Here is an 18,830-nt window from a genome sequence, read left to right on the forward strand (position 1 = left end):
CTGAAAAGGGTTATGCAATTCCAGTTCTAATATAACAATACTACAATGACAGAGATTACTACTTCAACTAGAGCAGGAAGCTCAAAAAGCCTTTTTGTTCTTTACTAAATCATACTGGAATGTATAGACATCTTTAGAATACAAATATTTTCCTAGAGATCAACCAGAGTCGAAAATGATCAGTAAAATATTCCCATATTGTTGGGAATTCCTTAGCATCCTCATGAGGYGCTGGTAGTAACCAGAAACAGCATTCAGGCTTTATATTCAGATTAAATATGACCAGGCCTGTCTTAAGCAGGTCTGTTCGACTTGTGTCATGAATTGTAATGTAAARCATTTCAAGTGATTACATTCTAATCTGAGTCTTAGCCTTGTTTTTCATCTTTCKCAGAGAAATAGTGATGATTTCTAAGGAAAGCAGAGCTAACAGGAGATAATTCACACAATTCTTCAAAATAAGACTCCCATCCAAGTAAAGCAAATTTCCACCTTCTTCATGATTCCAGATCCGGACTCTAATCTACTCATTCCATTGTCTATTACTTTGTACCTCTGACAGCTTCAATTTAATTGATTTGGAACTAAACTAGAAATTCCAGGCTAAAACATTGTCTTTTACATGGATCTAGTACTGACAGGACAGGTAATGTGCTGCCAAATCCTAGCTGCCAGCTCTCGAAATTTTGGATTGCTCCAAATTAAGACCATTGTGTGTCCYGTWGGACAGGCACCCATTACAGCTGCACACACAGATTCCTCAGTGCTGAAACGTGAAAAACCATTGAATAAGAGGAGAAGCACACAAATAAAATAYATAATGTAAAAGATAAGGAAGGAGCAGACTGATTTGATRGCTTTCACATGGGCCTCTAAGCTGGGATCTCCAAAGCCACTTGCATTATTTTGCATCTGTCTGCTGTGTACCCACAGAGACCGAATCAGCAGGACACTYGAAACAAYAGACAGWATTAAAGGCAAACTTAYAGCTGCATTACAGAGAAGAATGAATAAACYCAAACTGTCTTTCCTKGTGGTTCTYATKGCTGAAGAGTTTGCCATGGAGRGWGGAGCAGTGAAGTTGATGTGCACACCGTAGTCATCCCAGGCRAAGGGAAWTGCGGTTGCAAAGGAGTAGAGCCAYGATGTGAGCACCATCCAGGGCACCAGCCTGGCAATTCTTTGCTTCAGCCAGATGAAGAAAGAGTGTGTAAAACTGGCAACCTTGATACAATAGAAGACACTAAGCCAGGCACCAAACCAGAGACCGGAGCTGTTCAGAAACACAAAAATTATCATGGAAACTATGAACACATTTTCCCTGTAATAGGASGGCTCAAAAAATATAGTCATGAAACAATCCAGCGTATTCCAGGATTGCAAAATGATTCTAGATGAACTCAGAGAGATCATGATCATATCATATGGAGACCRTCTTTTGCTTCTAATGMAGCTAGATGAACTGRCAGCCAAGATAATTCCATTTCCTAGAAGTCCTGCTACGGATTCAATTGCAAAAATKGATAGAAAAAGGAGAACTAAAAATGTGACCATTGCAACCTAAGTGCTTGCAATTGTTGCTCAGCTTTTTATGGAATCCTGAAAGCCTCAGGTCTGCCAGGCACTGCCAATCCAAACGAGCTGTTACAGGCACATGCTCACCTATTTATCTCAGAGGCAGAAGTATCATAATGTCATTTAATATTTCTGCTATTTTTAAATGTTTTTTTCTGGGATTGATAGCTCAGTTGATTTGTCTAAGCATGCAAATTGGATAAAGATTCAGTTACGGTTTTCTCAGTTTGGTGAAGGGATTTGCATTGGAAGGGTTATGGAGCAGCTGAAGTGGGGTTTCCACAACTGCAGGTTTGCACTGCAATGTCTGATGTTCTGCTTTRTATATCTAGTTTTGTTTTTTGTATTGAATGCCTTGATGTCTCCCTGTCCTGCACTGTTATCACTTCAGAGTTTGTAAGAGTAATTACTGTGGCCTCTTAATACTGGGGCGGTTCCTTTTCTTCGTCAGACATTCAAATAGCTGCAGGAAGGACACTTGTCCCAGGCGTTTTTGGTGTGTGGAGATTTTTAAACATTTTAATTATCATTGCATTCTTCTTCTGAGTGTCCTGAAAGAGAACAATAATTTTGTAGGAAGGTAAGTACAGAGAAAAGGAAAAGCATTTTACCAGAGTATTTCACTCGTCCATTTCTTATGAGCTTGCTGAAAAGATGCAGAATTTGCCTAAGGAATTTAAGATCTGGCAATATACAGCATTACATACAGGAGCAATGGYACAAGTGTTAATCAAGTCACTTTTGCTCCCATATGGGACATGTATACTTTTAACATTTTATTATATGTACATTCAAACATTTTCCACATCAAAGAATATACAGGTCTTCTAAGTGAGTGGAAAGACTTGGGTTTAGTGAAAAGCTTTYGTGACCATGTTTTATCTGCAGCACAGAATAGAGAAAAAAAAGACACAGAGGCTCTTTAGAAATGCAGCAAAGCAATTAGTTGTCATAGTACAGTAAGAAGCTTAGGTCAGTGATCAAGAGAGAAATCTTGAGACTTTTTCAAGGCTGTTTCTTTGTCTACATTGAATTTACCAGTGCTTAATGTAATCTGTGATCTAATCATTTTGATCATGCACCCATACAAGTAAAACTTTGTGAGCATTCACCTCAGATATAGGACATTTGATAATATATTTTATACATATACCACCATCTGTTATGTGCAGATACTTACTATTATAAAACATACATCAAGAAAAAGATTAAAATAATTCAAATCAAATAAACAGTATTTTAAAAATTAATTTGTTTTGAGATTGGTACAAACTCTTTTTCTGTTCACACTAAAAATATTATTAGCAATTATTTTTAGTGAGGRCAATGTTTCATTTTTTTTAAAATGTGTGCTTATCACTTTGTGATACACTAATTCAAAGGTCTGGCTCTATGTTCAGTTTCTTTTGATACTTGCCCTGAATGGTGAAATTTTGTAACGTACAGAATTGAATTTCACATGGTTTGAAACATCACTGAAAAAATTGTAGAGGTTTGTCTTGGTGCTCYGGATGCTTAGATTTTAAATATCTTGCTAATTCTGATAGCTTCATAGTGACATTAGTGACAAAACATTCTCAAAGTAAAATTTTCTTTCAAGTACTTCCTTGAAAGTACTTGAAAGTACTTCAAGTCCGTGTGATCTGCATGGCCAACTGTGTGCTTGAGTATTCTGACTTTTTGTGCTTGTGTGTGTTTCTATAGATCATAGAATCATAGAATGGTTTGGATTGGAAGRCATCTTATAGATCATTTAGTTCCAACCTCCCCACCACGGGCAGGGACCTGCCCAAGGAGTATGTGCTCAGCCTTACTACTTAGCTTGACTTCAAGAAAACAGAGCCRAAACACGCACACATCATCGTGATAATGGATTCGTCCACTTGTGGCAACATGGTCCATACTTGACAGAATCTAGTTAAGCAGAATAGCAAATATAGAGACTGCTCTAAACAAATACCATAAATACCATCTCTGCTAGAGATGTTTCGACAGGACAGGTTAGACATTTAATGAAATTATGTAACAATGGATTAACACCTGTTAGTWGTTATTAACGTAATACAATACCCTCCTAATGTACTGTTAGAGAATAGGACACAGAAAATTTCACTAAGTGCTTACAGAAATAACTCTAAATTTAGATTTGTTTGACCATTAGTAAATTGCAATTCATCCCATATGCAACCAAATACAGAACTTGTAGTTGTTTCATGCAACTTTATATTGCCCTGGTAACCCACACCAGGGAATGATTTTTGTGTCCATGGTCAAGAGTGACTCATTTGCCTCTACTCACTGCAGACCTCAAAAGCCAGGCYGAACCTACCCTGTCTGGCAGTGGGCTGACAATCTGAGCGACACTGCTGCCATTCCAGCTACTGCATTTGATTCTGCTGCTATGTTCTCAATTACACTCAGGCTTAGGAATTACTTAGAAAGTACTAGACCAATCTTTTTTCTTCAGGAGGSAGTGAAAGAGAGCTGCTGATGAACAGATAATTCCCTCACACTATGGAAAATGACCATCCAGTTCCTGGGATCAAATTATGCTGTGCACTTGGGTGGAACAGCAGGAAGTAACACATTTTGACCTGAGATGGGTCACTTTAAGGAACTATGTAGTGACCTCATGCCTGTTGCTAAGTGTCACCATATCACATTCTCGTTGCCAGTACCTGAGAAAAGGTGCTCCAYTGCATTTTGCAGCCTCATTCTCTCGATGCTGATTGTCAGGCACCCAGTCTGAGTCCATGGTGCAGATGAGACAGAGATCTCTCAGGCCGTCTTCTAGAATGTCTACCATGAGTCAAAATAAACACCAGAGAGATCAGATGGGTGCTAGCTGAACCTGAATACCCCATTCTCATGGAGCTACCTAACAAAGTACATATATATCCCCATACACTGTTTACAGAAAGGCTACTATCATTATATCTATTTCAAAAGCTGCTCAGCATCCAGCCCAGACAGAGAGTTGTGGCTGAAGCATAGATTAYAATGGCCATGTGTGCCAAGGGGCAGCAGGAGGAGCTGTTCTACAAGGAAAAGGGACCCAGAAAGTCAGCATTGCCACAAGGCAGGTGAGGACAAAACTGTCAGACATTCAGTCCCACCACATATGGGCAAGGACAGAGGRCAAGCTCTGTGATGGGTCAGCCAGCAGTCCAGTCATACCAGATATATCCATCGTGATAAGAAATATCCAAGATCAAGGCTGTAATTCCAGTCTGCAGGCCAGGATGAGTATCCATGTCAGCTAAGCAGGTGGAAAGGCCCAGGCAAAACTTCAGAACAGCTCAGGGAGAGACCAAGGGTGAGCACCCAGTTTAGAATTAACTCCTGAAATTAGGTGGGGCCAAACCTCACTGAAGCTTGTCCCAGCAATTTGTTTTAAGGTCAGTCAGCTGCCCTGTGGAAGCTGGTTCTGAAACAAGGCAGCSAAAACCCCAAAAGCAGTGCAGAGACCCTGACTGTATTCACCTGGGAAYTTTATCAATGAGTGTATCCCAGTATCATCTTTTTATCATCTGGTGGTAAAATGAATTTATCAGCAGTATTCCACACAAGTAAATTCCAAGGTGTTGAYCAGGAAAACAGAATTAGCTACCACAGTGGATGATAGTTAAATACATGAAATAGTTCAGTAAAGGTATAGAGAATAGGTATAGAGTGTACAGCAGTCTAATCTGGTTTAATAGAAGCACAGCCAGTAGATTAAAGAAAGTGATTCTCCTCCTTCATGCTTTTTAAGGTGATATCTGRAATATTGAATCCAATATTCAGGGGGGATTTTATTTTTCTAGTGMCTGCACACTACTAAATTTAAACATAACACCAGGCTTAGACTGACCACAAAGTTTTGGAAGACAGAGTCAGAATTCAGAATAATCTTGACAAGCTGAAGATGCAGTCTGATAAAATACAGACAAATACTTATAGATAGGAACAAACATATGCATATATAAATTTGTGAAGACAGCTTTAATAAAAAGAAATACTATGCTGGGAGATACAAATAGAAATATTTGTTTGTTGTATAATTTAAAGCTTTGTACTCTTCTATGTAGCTTCAATAAAGTTGTATTGCAGAACTTTAAAAACTGAAAGCAACAACCTTTTTCAGTTTAGAAAGAAGAAATTGGCAAAAGGRCTAACACATGCAAAAATAACTCAGAAGGTACAGGAAAAAACTTTTATTAAAGTGTGTTATGGAGAGGGCAAGGAGTGGGTGGTTTCATATTTACCAGGTCAGATATTTTTTACAATTAGAGTGTTAAAACTTAGAGAAAAAAAAAAAAAGCCATGTATATTCTCATTGCAAACATTTTAAAAGTGTTAGAACAAGAAGCTGCAGCAATGTCACAGGGAAAGTTGATCCTACCTTGGAGAAGTACGTGAAAGCAAAGCTTACTCATCTAACTGTGTAGAAATCTAGAAAAAATGCATTTGTTTCCATTTCATCAGTCTAAAAGAAAAGCTTTCCCAACTAATTAGGMTGTTCAGTGAACCACAGTCTTGGCTACTTAATAATAACTCACAGTCACACAGGAAATTATTCWGTTGAATTCAAAATATGCCACGTTTCTGGGCAAATGCAAACAACTCCACTTTACAGATGCACTGGCAAGTTACCAGATGACTCAAACCCACATGTTACATCAGAATCAAAGATAGGAATGGAACTTGAAATCTCCAGAATCCTGAGGTTAAGCCTTAACTTCTGAAACGTAGAGTAATATCTGGAGATATCAAGGACGATGAAAAGGGTAAGAAGAGAAGACATAAAATGAAACCTTGGTGGAAATACAGAACAAAGAACTTGAAGGCTCTGCTCAAGAGARATGAGGTAATTTAATTTTTTTTTAATATGTGAGTCTTTGATTTCACAAGAATTACTTTGTGATATTGCAAAGTGTTTGAAGAGCTTTAGTACCTAAGTATGACCTAAATCACAAATTCGGACAGCAGCTTTGGGGGTTGAGCAGAAGAGAATTTTCAGAGTTTTCTGACAGTGACTGATGACACTTCACGGTCTGGTCTGCAGATGTTAACTAATGGTAGATATTATGGATGTACTTCTAACAAAAAAAAAAATTAAAAACTATGCCTTGCTGACACTTTCTCAAGTATTGTGAACAGCCATGAAGTTAATGTAGGTTCAAATTTTGCTGTAAATGCTATGCTCCCATATAATTCCTTGTGGCAGTATTACAGTTAAAAAACAACTTTTGAGACATGTCTCAGCTGTGGCCAAGTGGCTATTGCATTGTAACAGTCATGATTCAAGTCATTCTGTACCAGAACTTTCTCTACACGTGAAATAGAAACAGTTCTGCTTGATAGCCCCATAATCTTTGAAASTGAAAGCTTTTCTTGCCTTGCATTAGCACGCATCATGTAGGTTGTAAGGCTTTGTTGTGTTTGCTGTCACCAAGCACAGTAATTAGCCTGAGTTTGCCACATGTAGGTACAGCTCCATATTTCACACAAGGCTGTCTTCCATCTGAATTATATCTCTAGGGCTAATACAGTAAAGCACAGGACATAGCTCTTCTGTGATGAAATTTACAGCTTTAGATTATGTTGAATATGAAAAAGTATTTTTTSTTGTAATGATTTCTCTGAATCATAACTGAGTTTTACAGGAAATATCCCTTTAAATCAGCCTGTAAGCAATTGTAAAAAAACAAAGCAGATAGCAAGCATTTTAAAGGGCGATGGAAAATTGTTTTCTAGGATGTATTTTGGAAGGTGGTACACTGTGAAGAGTGCAAAACCAGAGMGGGTACACACTCAAGTCTGAGAGAAGCCCTGTGGCAGTCTGCTGAACTCAGATATTTCATTTGCTTTAGCATGCCTCCTGTTTGTCTGCTTATTCAGGGATTATGCTTTTATTCTTTTTTACTCTCCTTAATGTTAAATAAATGTTTCAGAGGCTAGGATTTGCTTTTCTGCATGGGAAACTATGCCTCATGGGTGTTTTTGGAATGGTTTCACAGTGAATTTCTGAAACTGTAAAAAGATATAAAACCACAAAAATCTTCTTTTAATATAAATCTTTACCCTGTTGCATAGGAAAAAGTATCAAGTTCTCACTAGTAGAGTAACTACAACAATCTTTAACAATTGCCTGAAGTGATATTCTAATTATGCCTATTTATTCTTATAGGTTGTGCCCAGTGAAGCAACAAATGAGATATTAATGTAACAYAGAAWATAATACCAGCCATTCATGTAGGGTAGGGTTATGACCAGGGCAATTCATGTACACTCATGTAGGACAGGGAGAATAAGGTGTTTTTAGTTTCAACTTCAGTGTTTTCTGCCATTCTTACTTTCACTGCTTCTCCTGGCTTTCTTGCCAGCCTTTTTCATCTCTACCCTCCTATCTTCATTCTCAGACTTCTCTTCTCTAGTACCTGAAACCAACCCCTTTTCTGTCATGGCTACCCATCTTGTCTGCCAATCGGCTTATCTTGTATCCATTCTGTCCACTTGGATCCCAGGTTTGATTRGAGTCTTCCTTATGGATGGATTGATGAATCTTCAGTTTGAAGGACTCACACAGGTCAGGCTATTTCACATTTTTTTCCCATCATCTTTAACAAATTCATCCAGGTAACTRAACTGCCACATGCTGAGCTAATCTGTGGTTACAAACTTTGGTATTTCCACTTCTTCCTGGCTCCTCAGAACCTAAAGTCTGTTAACCGGTGTTTGTGGTTATAAGTATCAATGGCTTTTCTGTACTTTTTTTCCTAGATAAACATGTCCCAGRAAACTAGGACAGGTTGCCCAGTGAAGTGGTGGATGCCCCATCACTAGAAGAATTCAAGGCTGGACAGGGTTTAAGCATGACCTGACCATGGTGTAGGGTTGAACTGGATGACTTTTAAAAGGTCCCTCCCAACTAAGGCATCCTGTGAGTCTGTGTATGGATGGACTGATGATAGGTGAGAGAGCAAGCATTTGGTGAATAAAAGGGCAGTGGGAAGTTCCCATTTGCATGTGTGACTTAGAGTGTCTGAGAGCATTTCTGCCCCAGAAGGGATCTCTCTGTCACCCATGGGACAGCTGGAGCACTCAGCTACATCCCTGACTGACAGCTCCAATTTTGGCCTATTTGAACTTGTCCTGTCATCAGTCCTTAAATCACAATAGAATGTTATGGCTCTCAGGCTGTCCTGCCTCCAGTTTTCAGAACTTTTGCAGTAAAAGAACTAGCCTTTGCAGTACTACAATGTCCTGTTGTTTTCAGACTAAATTTGTGCTTCTGATGGTTACSAAAACTATTACTAATGTTTAGCAGACAGTCTTTCATATAAAGCAGATTTTCTTCCATGTTGTTTTAATCCACAAGTCACACTGCTAACTRGTAGTACACCAGAGACCATTTGAGGTAGAGCAGCTTCAGTTAAATAAGTTTATTTTTAAAACTAAGTGCAATCTCTTTGTAAGTGATAGCCTTTTCACATTAGTTTTCCAGATGGCCAGTAACATTAACATTKCCTCACCATGTTTTTCTAATGCTTTTTAAAAATTTAATTACATAAAGCTGGCAATCTYTTGTGCAGTCTGTGATACATAAATATTTTGGAAGTTTGAAGTTGGAATATGAATCCATGAAGCAAAAACTTCACCTTATCAAACTGTTGCATGGGAATTTGCTATTCACATGATGTAGAAGGTCCAGGTTCCAATTCAATTTCACTTCAAGACAGATATTAAGAAAATAATTTTCTAAAATCTGCTTCAGATTCCAAACCACTTGAAATACTAACCATTTGAAATCTCCTTAAGAARTACTTGCAACAACAGCTGTGAAATGTACAACAGTGCACTTATTAAGTTAATATTTCTTTGACTCATATGTCTATTTAATTTGAAGAGGTATCCAAAAGATAATTGCTGTTAAACATTTTCATGTGTAACAGCAGGAAGACATATCCAACATTATATTCTTTTCAATGTTCTGATCAGTGTTAAATTTGAAAAAAGCTAAGACGCTGTATAGAGAAGAGAAAGTGTCTGTCACAGAGAAAAAAGCCAGAGGTTCTCTCACTAATTTGTGGACTCAAGAGAGCAGAGCTGTCATATGTGCCTTAAAGATAAGAAGGGAATGAGTTGATAAGGATTACTTGTGACGTCTTCTCCCTGCCTGCCCTCCCTCCCTCAAGTCCCTCTTCCTACTTCCGTAATTAGAAAAATTTTACAGGGAAAATTTTTGTCTTTGCTTTCTGTAGTTGATAAAAGCATATTTCTTCAAAGAAACTTCTGTGCTAGCAGGAAAAAACAACAGCAGGTATTGCAGCACCTTTTTCATGTATATGTGAATATTTCACACATTCAGCWCTCAAGATCCCCAAAACTCTACAGGCTGTATATTCAATAAACRTATCTGAATGTTTACTGGATATACACTGCCATCATGCAATTCCCACCTAGGCAGAGCTTTTTCAAGGCTTAAACACATATACTGACTGTCCCTTTCAGACAGAAAGTGCCACTGTCCTGTGGCAYATAACCTGAAAGAGATTTCCATATCCAATTGGTAATGTGGAAAAATTAAGATATGCTTCACTGCCCTATTGCTACCAGATGCAAATATGCTCTGTCATTACCCTGACAGATGCAAGAAACTCTGCTGGAAAACTTACATAACTACAGTGTCTGAATTACTTTGCAACAGCTAATAACCACAGCCAAACAGATTTTTCTGAARTGTRGATYACAYAATTTCAGATAAAACATGGCTTATATCTGAGTATCTCAGACCAAAATCWTGGAGGCAGCATGCATGTGAAATAAATCYACATTCTTTCTAAAGAGATACATGAAATTTGGAATAAATAAAAGTTTTAACAGATTATTCCTCTCCATAACAGATCAACTTTCCTATTGAATTACTTAACAAACTCAAATCCCAATGCCCTCTACTTGGTCTGTCACAGCAGAAGCAACTCAGGAATGTACCTTCCAACAGTATCCAGAATCCAGCAGTGGTATCTGTTAGATCCAATRTATAATGTTACTATGGTTTGTAATGCCTTCGAAGAAGAAATATCACCTCCACACTCAATCTTGCAAGGCAGCTTTCTCAGCATCATAGAACCACTGAAACATGTACTAATTCAAAGAGCCATGCTCTTCACTGAGAAAGAGAAGTGTGTTTCATTTTCTGAAACATCCCATGCACTCTTGGAATGAARCTGTGATCCATATACTTTTCAATTTGTGATTAGTTTACAAGGTCTGGTAAAAATCATCCATATATACACGTTCAAAGTATTTCTAGACAGCATGTGTGGGACAATCCATGTGCTGTGGCAATATCAATCTAATGTCTTGTCATATTATGTGGAAAAATTGCATTTAATCTGAGGAGATGAGAGTACCTGTTTTAAAGATACTGGTATATGAAATCATGTTAACTCCAGTCATATCCTGCCAGCATATTGACCAAAGAATTTTTTTGGTCTTCTCAAGTTTCACTTTAAAAGTGAGTACTTCAGCCAAGGTTTTATTACTTGCTTTAATTTTAACTACATTGTGTTCAAAATCACCATAACCATTTCAGAATAAAAAAAAAGGCAATAAATTCCTCATCCAGGTAAATTTTAAAACATAGATAGTGTTCATAGAAAAAAGAGAAGTAAAATTTACTTCATTACATAAAATTTGGGGATCTGTTGGATGCCGTAATTATGAAGATGGAAGAGTTCAGATACAGTTAAGACAGATAAACCGCATTTTGTCATGAACAAATTTGTCTAGACAATTTACAAAGGTATCTTCACTGTAAGGTCTTAGTTGTGGCTAACAAAAGACTGTCTTGTTACTTTCATTAAGTCAAGTCTCAATTAATTTATGTGAAAAGTATTTGCAAGATGGATTCTGATGCTAAGCTGAAAGGAAGTGACACACTGCAAGGAAAGGAAGAACAGTAGGGATCTTTTTGACAGTATGCAAGGACTTGTTTTACAGTATTTAGAGCTGTTTGGTAAATACAGAAATATACAGCTACTAATAACCTGAATGCTAAAAAGAACTGGGTGTAAGTAACTGGTTTCAGCCACATAAGAAATCTGCTGTGATAGAGCATTAAGAAATTATGTAAGCACTACAGAAACGGGGAAAAAATCAGCCTGATGGAAGCTCTGAACAACTGAGCAGATATCAAATTATCTTCAGACTCTTGAACCAAGATATCGTATTCTCCTGAGAGACTTGCAATCTGGGGAGACAAACACTCCCAACCTGGTGTTCTGCTGCTTTCAAGCACTTTGGAAGCTGACACCAAACCAGGGCCCACCATCCCTTTCAGCTCACAGCTGCCACTTGAGAAGGTCTCAGATCCCAGGGTCCACTACTCAGTTTTCAATGTCTCGAAGRAGGGATCCAGGCTCCCAGTCTCAAAGCAGAGAAACCTCCCTCCCAAATCTTCCCCATATGCATCCTTAAATAAGCAGRAGACACACAGCCTGGGCATCTCCTGAGAAGCTATGAACAACTGTAAATGGAATCAGTAATTAATTATTTTATTTTCTTCTATGCCTCTTAATGGGAAAGAAAGAGTCAGATGTGTTCACCCCTCGAATGGACACTAGGGTGCAGATGAGGGAGAGCAAGAAGCAAGTCAGCACCCTGGCCTTTCCTCGTGGGAGGAGGAGCACTGGGATCCTTAGCCCACACTATCTGGTAATAGGCAGAAGCCTCCGGGCCCCAGAGCCGCAGCAGGTTGAAACAGGCTGGTGGCAGGGAGAATATCAGACCAAAACAGGCTTGTTGGGTGGGCAGGATAGTGAGGCTGCKGGAGAGAAAAGAAACAGCAAATAGCTGAGAAGAGGCTGAGCGAGATAGAGAATCACGTACTTCTGTTCAAAAAGATTTCRGTCGAGCTCCAAGAGACAGAAAGACAGGTGGGTCGCAGAGACACATAAGGGAACAAAAAGTACTGTTTTATGARATGTAGAGGTGTTAAGAAGGTGGGTGGAGACTTGCAGAAACACCATTTCCCTCCCTCCCATTTTCTGTAAGAGTGTTTTTCTCAGAGCTTTTCCTCTCTCTTCTCCTCCCTACAGCAAACAGGCAAGCTGGGAAGAAGAGATTGTCTCTGAACTTAGCAGAGTGCGTGGGCACAGAAGACTGATAGCAGGCAAGTAAACAGAGTTCACAGCTGTGGTAGCTGCAGGAGCAGAGCCTGCTCAGTGACAAGGATGAGCACTCCTCCTCCACAGGTAAGGAAATAGGCCACTCTTGCAGTCTGCTGAGAGACCTTCCCTTCCTTATGCACCTCTCTTTTCCTTCCCCTATATCGTGCCTTGGGGGACCGGGGTAGTTGAGTTTTGACAGTTTGTATCCGGAAAGATCTTGTCCTGATCTTGGAATTAATGGTGTGGGATATGGTGCAATGATTTAGGGGTTCTTGCCCTTCCCATTAGTCACCCTAATGGCCATTCTGAGAACTGTTTGAAGCACCGACCAGCAAGAGTGATAGTAAAACTAGCAGTAGTAGTAATAATGATAACAATAGTAATAGTAATAGTAATAGTAATAGTAATAGTAATAGTAATAATAATAATAATAATAATAATAATAATAATAATAATAATAATAATGGCATCTTTTACTCTATTGCCATGTTTTCAGCAAAATATTACCAAAAAATACTTATACAGAAACATGCAATTTCCCCCCCCCACAAATAATTGTGGGTAAGCAAGGCACAGTATTTGGAATGTGTGAATGACATGGTATGCCTAATCGCTTCCCTTGTAGTATGGTGTCCTTTATCTGCTTTGATGTCTTATATAAATAGCTAGCAAAATCTTAATTGCATATTTACAGACAAATTGCTTTGAACTGAACTGTGATCTCAGGGTTGCTAAAAGTACAAAACATTCAGGGGTAACAGAGATAAGTGAAGTGTTCTGTGTTGCTAAATAACACAAACACAGCAATGTGTATGTTTTGTTATGTTGAGATCTGTTCAGTGTGACAGTGTAGTAACGCAAATGGTCACTTATCTTTATCTTGTCTGCATTTTTATAGCTGAAGTATTTGCAGAAATGTTTGTTTTGTATATCCACTCCCATATTTCTGTGTGATGAAGATCAGACCACAATCATAATTTTAGTTGTTGGCTATGGTTTTGCTTTAAAATGTTAGTACTCCAGAATATCATTCAGTGATCTTTCTGTTTCATATTTCATGTGAGCAGGTACTCTATTTCATGCTAAATATTTCTCAAATGGCATTTAATGGGCTCAATTTATGTGCTTAAATAATTTGTTGACAAAAGATAAATTTTAAAAAATGAAGGTTTTTGTGATATTGGGGTATTAGTCTGAAAATATGTCATCCATGTGAGTAATGTGATAAATACAATTTGGGTAACAGCCAAAGTCAGTAATTCATTAATAATYTACTGGCTGAAAAATAGTACCTCTAAATTATCTGGTAAATAGTTACGAAAAATAACTCTAATTCTTTCTGCCTTTGATCTCTTTATTTTAATTTAMTTTATTTTCATGAAAGCTAGATGCTTCTTTTCCTGTAATAGYACTAAACACTGTGAAAGTGCAAGGYGAGAAARAATTAGGCAGAGTWACTTCAACCACCCTTCAGAACTCAGGAATAGCTCACAAACAGAAAGTAGGAGATGCTGAAGGAAAATCAAATTCTTTGGCTGATTTAGTTGTATCAAACAGCTCTTGCTTTAATGATAACAGTACTGGTCATGATTCTGCTAACCTAAGTCCTGCTTGTAATGGAATGAGATGATACTTATAGTACATTAATTAAAAATTATGCATTTTATAATTCATTACAATTAGAGCTCATATTTTAATGATTTTACCACCATTTGTTCTCACTTAGCTACAGTGAAGCCATTTAAATTTGAGCACTTGCACATTCTTAAAAGCATGAAAGAACTGGAACTGTACCAGAAATTGCATTCATCTTCATGCAAATACCGATTATTCTTCTCACTCATAAGTGAGGCCTGTAAGAAAAAGCCCTGTCAGACATGGAAGTATTTTTATCCTTTTTTCAATGGCTCRTTCGAACCATTCAGTTGTGTCTTTCTGTGGAGCATGCTGGATGAAGCAWCCAGGACTCAAAACACACCACAATAAAGTGCTGCTGTTTGCTGTAAGCTGTGTAATATTCCTGCATCCTGTGCCCTGGAAGTGTTTGGATGTCACCCTAGTTCCATCTAGTTAAAGCCACACTTCTGCCCTGGCCAAAAATCACTGACTTAGGAAGAGCTGTGTATTTCAGTGGCTGCAAACCACTTAGTTAATTRTGGCATAACAGTGAAGTTCATTCTAGGTAAAGAGTCTGACAGGGATTTTCCCAGCTCAGTATCTGTGTAAGAGTACAGAAAGGGCAGATTTTCTCTGTCTAGATTTGTTCAAGCTGTTGTAAAAAAGACATAAAGGGGAACTAAACATGAGTGCCCTTCTCTTTTTTTTCTGTTTATGTGGGTCCACAATTTCTCTCAAATCCAGCCCAGTTACAAAGGCAAGATTAGAAAGACATTTCTTATGAAAGGTGAAGTGTTTGAAGAGCACTTTTGATGCTTATGGTTCACATAACACAGACAATCCAGTTTCTAAGTGAGATCCACAGGCAGTTTCYACTCTCCTGTCATTTCTTTTATGGTATTTTACTATTTTGGGCATGCTGCTGTCAGCCACGTGCTTCTCTAATTGTTTCATATTGGAAATTTGTGGGGGGCTGTCCTATTTCTTTTACAGATTTTTAAAAAAATATTATCTGATGCATGCTGCATTTCAAAGGAAACATATTGTACAGGCCCGAACAACTGTTAATCAGAAATTTGTGAGAAATTGCAGACAGTCTTGAAATACCAATCTATTGTCAGTATCTCCRCAGCCATGCCATTTATTACTCAAAAGAGAAAAACGGATATCCTCTGATAACATGAAACCRAAATAATTGCAAAATTATTATCATTATTATTTCATAGTAGGAGCAGGCCAGATTTTCATATGAAAAACAAGAAGTCTATTGCAACAGAGAGGTCAGGAGAATTATGAATGTAAATCACTCAGTCTCTCCTAAATGGGGAGAGATGAGGAACAGTTTTTCTTTTTTCTTTATCATCTAAGCTAATTTTCTTTTACCCACTATCCTGCCATATTGTTGTGATGCTTTCTCTCTTACTCCAGGAGTAAAACCTGAAATGTTTTGCTACAGGGACTTATGATAAGAATTTGGATTTCTTCCTTTGTAGCTGTACTTTGCCAGTATGATCATGTTCTGTGCCTAGCACCATCTAACGTCAGGAGTCACTTGTATGTACTTGCTCTCCATTTAGTCATTCTATAACCTGTCTAAAGAAGTTAGGAGGATAGGATTTTAAAGGAGAAAAGTAGACAGGCACTTAACTCTTATTAGCAATTTCCGGGAGTCGAGTCAGCTTTTGAGAGGTTTCTGTTCAAGATTGAATAAAACACATGTTTGAARGACATAAAATTATGAGCTGTGTTTTCCTATTGCTTGTTTTGRTTTCTGTTCTGTTAATGTTTTTGTGCAGAAGTTGTATGTGGGGGACAAGCCTCTAACATGGAAAATCTGTTTACCTTAATAAACAAAAAACCCCTCGAARTAAATAGTTACAATTAAATACAAARAAACCCCAGTTCACAAAATGCTAAAACCATTAAAAAAACCCCAGAAAATAAATGAAGAGAACAATGAAAAAACAAACTTTACCCATTACTATACATTCTATGCAAATAAAAACTTATTATTAATTGTTTAAATTCCTATAAAATACAAAACTTCTTTATAATAAACAACTTTGCAYACAAAGAACCCTGAAATAAAGTCCATGTCACAATCACCAAYAGTTGTGCATAGTATATTAGTCCAGATGGTTAACAGCAGACTGATTCATTTCTTTAACGTTCCCTCAGGTGAAGGGGTACATGCTGTGACATACATAATTCCTGTATGATTTTGCTCCATTTCTTGTGAATTTTGTTAAGATCCATGTTTCCTGGTTTTGTGGCAAAGAGCATAGATACCAATTSTGGTGACAAACGCAGTTGAGCTGCTGCATGTAAGGGATCAGCAAAGCAGAAGAGGRATGACAGTCTGGAACCTGAGAGTCATGACAAGGACATGCAGGCAAGAAGCAATGTCTTAAAAAGCAGGAATTGCACCCCCAGTATGGGAATGAGGGGTCTAATGTAGGCCTGGTGACGTGCCCAGGGTCAACCAAGAGTGTAGATTGYCAGAAAAGTCCCTTGTGAAGAGGCATGTCCAAGGACAAACCTGCAGAATCAAGTCTGCAGGTCATGGTCAGGATCCAGATTGATGGGATGCCTGTCCAGACAAAGACATAGCGGCTGTTGCAGTGAAGCGCACACGGAGATCACACAGGAGAGCTGCAAAAGGGCTGGTGAAGAAGTCGGCATGTCCACTAAGTCTGCTTCTTGCCTTTCCTCAAAGAGTTCCAAGGCCTGACAAGGTTTCTCAAATACATTTCTTTTGTTAGAGAACMAGGATAGAACAAGGGGCTAAACAAGGAGCTTGTGGGGACAGTACTGGCCAGGCCCAGACACTGACATACAGGACTCTCCCAGTAGCACTTATATRGGCTTTCACAGATATGAGATTTTCTCCTTGCTTGCTACAGCTGAGGTTTTYCATTATCTTCTGGGKTWTTTTTCCCCTTCTGCCTCCCTTTCCTCACTATATTCTTATTTAGTCTTTCCACTTTTTGTTTCTTTCAGTCCTTTCCCTTTCCTTATGTATTACCAGCATGCATTCCCAGGTCTTTTTTTTTGTAGATTGCTCTTCTCCAGTCTTATGTATATCAAAGTATGCAGAAGGAGTGAACACACAGAGGAAATGTCATATTTTTTAACTATATCCAGGTTGATGTTAGGCGTGCATCCTATGATCGTCATCTAGCTTCCTTCGCAGTCAACAGAGAAAAGGACAAATAACTSTGGAGGATGCTTCAGCTCATCCTAAAACAGATATCTAAAACAGAATGTGTCAGTTCCACTGACTAAAAAGACATGCCTAGATTATGAAAAAAAAGTAAATTTAAGTGAGAAAAAACCTGTCTGTATATGAGATCTTCTCAGTGATTTACAGCTTACTCCAGTTTGTAGAATAGAGGAAATCTTTCTCTCACTTGAACTGGAYTAGAGGGCTTAGGATACAATACTTTATATCTTGAGGACACATCTGAAATTAGTGCTCAGGTTGCCTGACTGCAGCAGCATAAAGAATAAAGAATCACCAGTCCWAGCCATCCTGTTATTAGCTTTATAGACTCAAAAAGGCTTTGATATCTTCAGGAAGTAYATGCAAGGTGATTCCATACACCAGAATGAACCGTGGAGGGACAAGTCTGCTCATAGCAAGCTGGATTTTCAATGCATAATTCACAACACTGTGCAACAGTTATAGCTTGAAAAAATGGGGAAATTAAGAAAGTAAGAAAGCCCCTGGGAGYACAGTCATGTAGATGACTTGGATGATTATTGGTGTTTTGGCACTAGTCCTATAAGTGGTTTTCTAGTAGATTAGATGGGAGATGGAGTATATTATCAGYGCTAACCTTAATATGAATTTTTCTTTCCTCATTTTTTCTGTCTCTTCAGACCTGTGACCAAGAGCTGAGAACARATGCAAAGAAAGAACGATGCCTTCAGAGGAAAAGCCTACTTCTGTGTGCRCTTCTTCTCAGTGTTCTCCTTGGCTTTACATTGCTTATCACCTACCTCGTGATGACTTGTGCTCTAGGTATAATATGAGATACCCTTTCCCATTCTTCCTCATCCACCCCATYTTTAAGATCCCTTTCTCTCTTACCTTACTCCACTGTGTTTTRAGCTTAACATCAGTGTTAAGAACCAGACTTTCAGAATCTCCAGAAACTGTAACACCTTTTGCAAAAAGATACATTTTCTACATTGTGCTTGGGTCACAGCGGCAAGAGATCTTCCACATCTGTCCCTCTGCCTGCCTCAGCCCAGTTTTGAGGGAGAACAGTGTTGTATTGTCTTGCACCTCATCAATGTGTTCTGCTCTGTCTATAGTCAGGAGACTGAACTGTATCCGAGACCTGGAACTTCTCTTCCTTTCTATCTCTCACTTAAGTCTAGTCTTGGTTTTCTAACWCTGATCAGTGCAGTCCTAGAGTAAAAGTCAGAGTCTCTTGCTAATGGAGAAGCTTAGACCAGAAACATTAATTTGCCTTC

General features: G+C 38.4%; 2 protein-coding genes across 5 annotated transcripts in view; one reads left to right on the forward strand and one right to left on the reverse strand.

The window, feature by feature from the left end:
* The window catches only part of KEL (Kell metallo-endopeptidase (Kell blood group)), an 82,306-nt gene that overhangs the window by 46,799 nt on the left and 16,677 nt on the right, over nucleotides 1-18,830 (forward strand). Inside the window, exons 1-3 of one of the 4 annotated variants that reach the window (XM_057368254.1) lie at nucleotides 6,151-6,424; nucleotides 12,660-12,815; nucleotides 18,231-18,372. In XM_057368254.1, coding sequence (XP_057224237.1) covers nucleotides 12,795-12,815; nucleotides 18,231-18,372 — 163 coding nt within the window. In that variant the 5' untranslated portion in view covers nucleotides 6,151-6,424; nucleotides 12,660-12,794. Of the gene's footprint in view, nucleotides 1-6,150; nucleotides 6,425-12,254; nucleotides 12,498-12,659; nucleotides 12,816-18,230; nucleotides 18,373-18,830 lie in introns of those variants that run through there. The other 3 variants (XM_057368256.1, XM_057368253.1, XM_057368255.1) reach the window with 3 other exon arrangements.
* On the reverse strand, nucleotides 471-2,118 carry LOC130574817 (taste receptor type 2 member 40-like). The gene has a single exon (XM_057368286.1). It carries the CDS (start codon nucleotides 1,552-1,554, stop codon nucleotides 619-621), a length of 936 nt encoding a protein of 311 aa, XP_057224269.1. The 5' UTR covers nucleotides 1,555-2,118; the 3' UTR covers nucleotides 471-618.

The sequence above is a fragment of the Malurus melanocephalus genome, unplaced genomic scaffold, assembly GCF_030028575.1.
Source record: "Malurus melanocephalus ecotype Western Australia unplaced genomic scaffold, MMel_1.1 scaffold_89, whole genome shotgun sequence".
Taxonomy (NCBI): domain Eukaryota; kingdom Metazoa; phylum Chordata; class Aves; order Passeriformes; family Maluridae; genus Malurus; species Malurus melanocephalus.